General features: G+C 44.4%; 1 protein-coding gene across 1 annotated transcript in view; it reads right to left on the reverse strand.

The window, feature by feature from the left end:
• Positions 1–4937, reverse strand: part of mdga2a (MAM domain containing glycosylphosphatidylinositol anchor 2a) — a 150854-nt gene extending 145917 nt beyond the window's left edge. The window contains exon 1 of the mRNA XM_041971331.1: positions 4854–4937. Coding sequence (XP_041827265.1) covers positions 4854–4926 — 73 coding nt within the window. The 5' untranslated portion in view covers positions 4927–4937. The remainder of the gene's footprint in view (positions 1–4853) is intronic.
• Between the last annotated feature and the right edge of the window lie 3112 nt (positions 4938–8049).

The following is an 8049-nucleotide window of genomic DNA, read 5'->3' on the forward strand; positions in this document are numbered from 1 at the left end:
TGGAACTGGGGTTCAGCATCGTCTTGCTGAAATCTGCAAGGCCTTCCCTGAAAGAGACGTTGTCTGGATGGGAGCAGATGTTGCTCTAAAGCCTCCATGTACTTTTCAGCATTGATGGAGCTTCACAGATGTGGAAGCTGCCCACGCCATAGGCACTAATGCAGCCCCATCCCATCAGAGATGCAGCTTTTCACCTGTCCACTGATAACAAGCTGGATGCTCCCTCTCCTCTTTAGTCTGCAGGACACGCCGTCCATGTTTCCACAAACTAGTTCACATCTTCATCCAGGTTTACACTTTGCCTCAGATCATTTTAATAAGCTTTGGTCCAGAGAAGACGGAATAAGCTGGTTCTGGATCCTGTTCACATCTGGCTTCTTCTCTGCATGATGGAGCTTTAACCTGCATTTGTGGGTTTCAGGGTGAACTGTGTTCACAGACAGTGGTTTCTGGAAGTCTTCCTGAGTCCATGCAGTGGTTTCCAGTAGAGAATCATGTCTGCTTTTAATGCAGATCACCAGCATCCAGCCTTGTCCCATGCACACAGAGATTCCTCCTGATTCTCTGAATCTTCTGATGATATTCTACACTGTAGATGGAGGATCTTCAAAGTCTGCGGATCATTTTTCTGAAATTGTTCCAGTTTTAGATCCAGTTTGTCTCAATTTGATGAAGCTCTGTCCATCTTTTCATCTGAGAGACTCTGCTTCTCTGAAATGCTCCTTTTATACCAGTCATGTTACTGACTTGTTGCCAGTTAACCTGATTACCGTAGTTGTCAAATGCTCCTCCAGGTTTTACTTTCCAGCCTTATGTTGCTCCAGTTCCAAAACCTAACTTTTTAGAATTAGGTTGTATAAAGTCAGAGTTCTTCTTAAAGATAAAGACTCTACAAGGTGCTAACACACTGAGTTATGGTAGAAGTGTCACAAGCTTTAAAATAATATTAGCCTTGAAAATGGTAATTTAAACAAACAGAACTTTAACATGCTCCATTTGTAAGCATTTAATTCTGAGCTTCTACACATGATGGTCAGCAGATGGTCGGCCCAGTTTTTCCCAAATCATGCAGCTAAATTTCACTCCATGAAAATGCCTCACTGAGGTCACATAGCCGACTGAGAGAAGTCCATCTGCTGATGCAGACTGTCAGCTGGGTTAAAGCTCACAGTGAAAAGGTTATTTACCTGGACCTTCAATAAATGTTTCTAAAAGGTCCAAATAATATCTAAGTTACGTGGTAGCTACAGAAGCTGGGTAAAGGATGATACTGACACCAATGTCTTACAGGTTAATGTTTAGGTTACCATCACATTTGGATCTTTAACATTAAAACAAACCAGTCTATCAGTTCAAAACAGGGGCAAGCCTAGAATGTTTTGATGGGGGGCACATAAAACAGGTGGCACATGTTAAATGAAAAAGGTTGTAGCTTTCAAGATATAAGGAAATGATTATTGCAGCTACTGTGGTTGTCTAATAAAAAAAGTAAACAGCCAATGATATATTTTCCATCAACATTTGTTTACCGAGGATGATCCTGCATTTTAATCACAGCTGCACAAACACTTATATCTCATTGATAACAACAAAAAAATTTAACCAAATCACAGGTTTTATCAGTGTTTCTGCAACGTATTTGACTGGTTAACCCTCAAAACTCCACTAAATCCCCGGCTCCTGCCTGAACTCTATCCCTTCTGTCATCATCAGTGTCTCAGGAGTGGCAGTGTGTAGCTCTGTGGGGTAAACTGTGATTGATAGTTACTCTTTAGCTGATCTATGGAAGTTTTCCAGGCATTTCTATCCTGTCCAGGAGGTTTACAATCCAACCACAAAATGTAGTTTTATTCAGAGACTCTATCTGGTAAATCCACAATGATCCATGATAACAGCATTATTTATCACATTTCACCATAAAAACATCACCATCACTACTATGTTGCTAAAGTCCCATTTTCACTGAGCACTTTGGTCCAGTTCGGGCCGGTGCGGTACACTATTTTGTGTGTTTCCATTATAAAAATGGCCCATACAACCAAACCATACCACCGCATTTATGGACTGGACCCCTTTCAGTTGTAGGTCCATAGGAAAATGCTACGGTGCGGTTAAGGCAGAGCTACTGGCATCTAACGATAAAATCCATTGATTTGTGACCAGAAACACGTCACTGCCCACAACAAAAGCAAACGCGAAACAAACACAATGTTTCCGTTCAGTTCATAGTTCACTTGGACGCTGGGACATTGTTGTTTGTGCCATCACGTTTGTTGTTGTCGCACTAGTATGACGCCACGCTAGGCATTTGGTCTAAACCTTGCATGCCCAGTCAGTCAGTCAGCCAGTCAGTCAGTCAGCCAGTCAGTCAGTCAGTCAGTCAGCCAGTCAGTCAGTCAGTCAGTCAGTCAGTCAGCCAGCCAGCCAGCCAGCCAGCCAGCCAGCCAGTCAGCCAGCCAGCCAGCCAGCCAGCCAGCCAGCCAGCCAGCCAGCCAGCCAGCCAGCCAGCCAGTCAGCCAGCCAGCCAGCCAGCCAGCCAGCCAGCCAGCCAGCCAGCCAGCCAGCCAGCCAGTCAGTCAGTCAGTCAGTCAGCCAGCCAGCCAGCCAGTCAGTCAGTCAGTCAGTCAGCCAGCCAGCCAGCCAGCCAGTCAGCCAGCCAGCCAGCCAGTCAGCCAGCCAGCCAGTCAGCCAGCCAGTCAGTCAGTCAGTCAGTCAGCCAGTCAGTCAGTCAGTCAGTCAGTCAGGCTGCCTGCCTGCCTCTCTCTATAGATAGATAGACAGATCTATCTAGATAGCTAGCTAGCTATAACAACAACAACAGAGGGCAAACCAAAGACAGGAAAAATGTACTTTTCTTGGACTTTTAAGAGTTAACTTCAGTTGTTACATCTGGTGGTTTTGGTTCTTCGTGAAATGTTTGGACAGACTAATGTTATGAGATGATGCTGTATAAAAGCCGTATTATGATAAAAGTCATGTAAAAAATTGGGACAGTCAAAAACGTGTTAATTAATTTACGTAATTAATTATGTTAAAATTTTTAATGCAATTAACGCATGCGCTGCATGACAAGCCCCATACAGCCATCATTCCTCTGTCATGACGGCGGGACGTGGAGAAGCCAGATGGAAAAGTTCAGCTCTTTGGATGGACTTCAACCAACCATGGACTCTGTGGAGAATAAGGTTGTTTTGACACACACATATTTCCACACCTGCACTTTCCAGTATTTTTGTTAAACTTGCGACAGTCCAGCTGCGTTTTACACCAACATGTCTGGTCGTCTCTGTGCAGCCACGGCTGTCAGTGATCAGCTGATCGGCCTTTGTTGCCTTTGTTTATGGTCCAGGAGGAAACTAGCAGTTCATGGTTCACACCGTCACATATTCAGTATTGTTTTTGGCAGGACCTTCTCTAACACAGTGGCTGATGAAAGGATGTAGCTGTAAAAAGGATTTATATTCCAGCTATGCAGGGGCGGGTCTAGAAAAGTTCTGATGGGAGCACTGACCAGGAAAAAAGTGTAAAAAAAAAAAACATGAATAAAAACTAGTAAAACAAGCAGCCAATGGTGTATTTTACCAGCAGGTGTTTACTTTGGGTGAAGCTGCTGTAGGACTTTTGTCACTGCTACACAAACACTCACACTTCAATGATAAAAGGAAAAAGCTGTTTTTATCCAGATCATCAGTTTTATCAGAGTTTCTTCATCAATGTCGGCTGTTTAACTTCAGTCGTCACATCTGCTGGTTTTAGGAAAGAAATCATCACCATGGAGACGGTTGGTGAGATGATGATATATGAATTCTGAATTATGATCTAGAACACGGTAGAGATGATGGAGAACAACATATAGAAATACATTACATGCTGCATTTACTGACCCTTGGACATCTGACATTTACCCAAGGGCAGGTCTGTTAACAGTAAATATTTGTACCATCGGCTCGTTCTGTTGATGCAAGACAGTAAAAACAGGCAGATTTCAGGCACATAAAAACTCAGAATGGTGAATCATAATTAATTCATTTGAAAGCTGTGATTAATCTGATTTAAAAGTTTAATCGTTTGACAGCCATAATAATAATAATAATAATAATAAAAATAATAATAAATAAGTTATGTTACGTGCTGTTAACAGTTATCCTTTTTTCTTGATTGTTACTGTGGCTAAATTATTATTGTACTAATAGTCTGTGAAGTGTAGTTACTGCGTAGTTATTCTGATGAGGACCCAAATTGTGACAGGATCACACTGAAAACTAGAGAATTCAACAGCTGAGACAGACTAAAGGAAACTGGGAGTTGTGTCAGGTCACCGATGGAAGGCTCAACAGAAATGACCATGAATGAAGGTGGTCTGCGGTTCCCCCAGGACCTCCAGAGATGTGGAGGCAGATGGAAATACCAGCAGCAGCAGCAACATCGTGAGTTGCGGATTAGTTCACACAGAAACACTGCCAACAGTAAAACTACACACACACACACACACACTTTCTCTGTCTCTCTCTTCATCCTGAATATGGAAGATCCACCACACTGGGAATGTTCAGCAATCTGCCTCAGATCCACAGATGTGTGGGATTCCCCTCCTGGTAACCACAGGTGTGTGTGCAGCAGCTTACCTGTTGTGCCTTTAGGCCAGGCATGGATGTGATATGACTAAGTAACCAAATCTCTCTCTCTCTCTCTCTCTCTCTCTCTCTGTATCTATCCATCTCTTGCAAGCGCGCACACATTTAGCATAAACGCTCTAAATCCCCTCACAAGGTCATGTGTGTGTTGGAGGTATTCCGGGATAAATGCAGCCTGGATGAAAGTGTCCGCACGCGGAACCGACTGTCGGGCCTTACCGTACACACCCTGGCCGTGCACGCCCTGGAGGAAGCTCGTAAACAGCCACAGGAGTCCGAAAACTAAACCCATCTTTTCATCCTCCTCCGTCCGCCTCGCCGCTTCTCCGCCCCCCATCCTCACCCTCCACCGGGAAGGAGGCTCTCAGTCCGGTTCCCCGCTGCTACCTCCTCCTACGGTCCGTCCGCACGGAGTCTGGTCCGGGAACCGGTTCTCATCCAGAAATAAAATAAAATAAAAAAAAAATCCACTCCCCCCTCCACCCCCCTCCCGGTCAGATCCCGGTCAGAAGTGATGGGCAGGTCCGGTTCTTCTCATACCGGGGGCAAAGCATCAGAAACAGCTGAGGGGGATGACAGCGGGAGGAGAACCGGGAGGAACCCGGTGCTTCAACCGGTGTCTCCTTGGTGGTGACATTGTAGCCAAAGATTCCACTTCAACAGAGAAAATAAGGAGTTCATGGTCATTCCAGATGCTCAGAAGGGACAGATCCCGGTCTGCCGGCGCGGACGGGTCCTCTCATCCATCGCCTCACATCACCGTGGATGCGGAACCGGCTCTGATTCCTGCTGCCAACGGATGTTCGCGAGCCTTCGGGCGGCCAAAGGGAGGGGGCGAGTCGGGCTGTGTGATTCCGTGAGTTCCGGTTCAGTCCGTGGATCTGTCGGTGGATTTTACCGGTTGGCAAAAGACGTCATTAAGCAAACGGGGGAGAGAGGGGTATTGGGAGGTGGGGCTTCCGGGACTTTAATTTCAAAATAAAAGCACAGACACCAAACGTTGATTTTTTTTTCTTCCGATTCTCCCAAAAACGGGAAGTAATTAATCAGCAATAATTACTAAAATAAACAATCACCGAATTACGGAGATCTTCATCCAGAATCGCGTTATTGGGAACCTTGACCACTTTAGACCATATTAAACCACATTAGACCAGGTCCTTTGAAAAACTACAAGATGTTCAAAGCTGAATTCTGCCGAGAATGTAAATTCTCTTAAACAGTTTCTGATTTTTGAAACCTTTATTCTATTTTTAAAAATATAAGTTAGAGTAACTATAAGTTTTTTATTTTGGCTTAGAGACAACTTAAGACCAGGTCCCACTTATAAACATATAGGTATTTACTACAGTTCAATAAAATATGTGAATAACCAGTGATGATCAGTTTCTGTGAACAGAACACAATAACACATGCAAAAAAGAATAATTCTCAACAAACAGGAAGTCTGGAGGCCTGTAAATCTTAAATCAGCTTTGTTCGGTGAACTGGGGACAAATAATGAAGATATAGAGAAGACTGGATGTGATAGTAAGATTTTTTGCTTCAGCACCTGTAACTTTAAGTTTTAGAGCTACAGTTCTAAAAAAACAAACAAAAAACAACAACAACAACAAAAAAACAAACAAAAAATAAATAAATCCCCTACTATGTGCAGAGGAACACATCGATGATAAGGTGGCCAAAGAGTTGCAGCAAATAACGACTGCCCTGGCTGACATATCATCCACCTGCCTCTTGTGTGTTTTCATAAGCGTTGCATTATTTCTTAGCGCTGGAGTGCAGCAGCAGCAGTTGGCCCAAACAGGAGGGGATGGGGTTGAGGGTCATGGGCAACAACAGGCTCAGGTGGTAGTGACAGGTTCTCTTTTAGGGCCATGCTATGTAGCACACACTCACTAGAATGTCCACCTTATTATTTAGCAGCGTGAGTGGAGTTCATAATTATATGTATGTTTTGTTTCACAATGGCATAACATCATCTAGTGGTAGATATGTCTCACATACATCTTTTTTTGTTGCAAACCCTGATTCCGGAGGCTTTTTGGTTTTTGTGCGTGTGGAGGCACATGCACTCCCAGGAGTATCTATATGAAATATGCCTCTTTAGTCATTCCTGCAAATAACGTTGGTGTTAAACATGTGGTGTGAAAGGTAATAGTGGATGGGGCATCGTCTCACATTTCACATAATTTCCTTGATTTTATTCTGGACTGTTGGTGTCGCAGTTTCCCGTTTTCCCATATTTTTTGCATACGCCTGAGTCAGAGTTTGTGTGGAGGTAGGAACATTCTCCCGGCAAGTCTAGTTTTCATAAATCCTAAAAGTTGACTATATTTGGCGTAAGCCAGTTTTTGTACATACGCCAGCTTTATAAATGAGGCTTCAGATCTGGTAGACAGCAGCCACCAATGCCTTGAGCGATCCTCACCACCCGGGCTAAGTTCCTCTTGTCCTGTGCTGCCATACCACACTGTCACACTGAGACACAGGATGCTCTCCAAAATGGTTCTGTAAAAGTTCACCAGCAACTGTGCGTCCCATCAGCTTCACTTTCCTGAGGAAGAAGAGCCATTGTTGGGTCTTCTTCACCAGGTGTGAAGTGCTCAGTGCAGGAGAGGCAGAGGACATGGACTGTATATAAAAGAAGGACGGAGCCTCTGTGTTTCTGCTTCTGCTAAATTGAATCTCATTGGGTGGTTCCCACCACCGCCATCTTGGCAGCTTTCACGCATGTTATTATTCCCAGAAAATCCAAAAATGGGCAAAGAGGTGGAGCTGAGAGGGGGACTGTGAAGGTGGGGGCGGATGATTGACAACCATCAAACTCAGAGCTGCCTGTAGCTAAAAGCTAACCAAGCTAACCAGTAGCTAAAGGTAGCCAACCAGCGGATGAAGGTCGGCAGGCTAAAGCTAAGGCGCGCTGTTAGCCGGCTAAAAACCGCGTTTGTGCTGCACTCTCCCTTCTTGACGCGGAAATTGGATACACGTCAATGAAAATGAAGATTAAATGACAGCTAAACGGATGAGTTAGAAAAAAAAACTTCACTCCCCTCTCAGTTGTCATGAAGGTAAACTTGACCTATTAATGCTAAAATGGATTTTTGTAACATGCTTTAAAAATGTGTATTTCTGCAGTGAAGCTGGTCTTTTTAACATGGGAGTCTATGGGGATTTGCTCTGTTTTGGAGCCAGTCCCTAGTGGATGAGGGGGGAACTGCAATTTTTTGCACTTCCGCACAGGCTTCACATTTTACCGGCTGAGGTTGCCGCTTGTATCGTCCGCAAACTTCACAGCCATGTTGGAGGGGTGGATGGCAGAGCATTCCGGGCTGAAGAGGGTGAAGAAGGCGGGGCTGAGCACACAGCCTTGCAGATTTCCACTGCTGAGGATCAGTGCTGAAGACGTTGACTT

Source organism: Melanotaenia boesemani, chromosome 20 (genome assembly GCF_017639745.1).
Source record: "Melanotaenia boesemani isolate fMelBoe1 chromosome 20, fMelBoe1.pri, whole genome shotgun sequence".
Lineage (NCBI taxonomy): Eukaryota > Metazoa > Chordata > Actinopteri > Atheriniformes > Melanotaeniidae > Melanotaenia > Melanotaenia boesemani.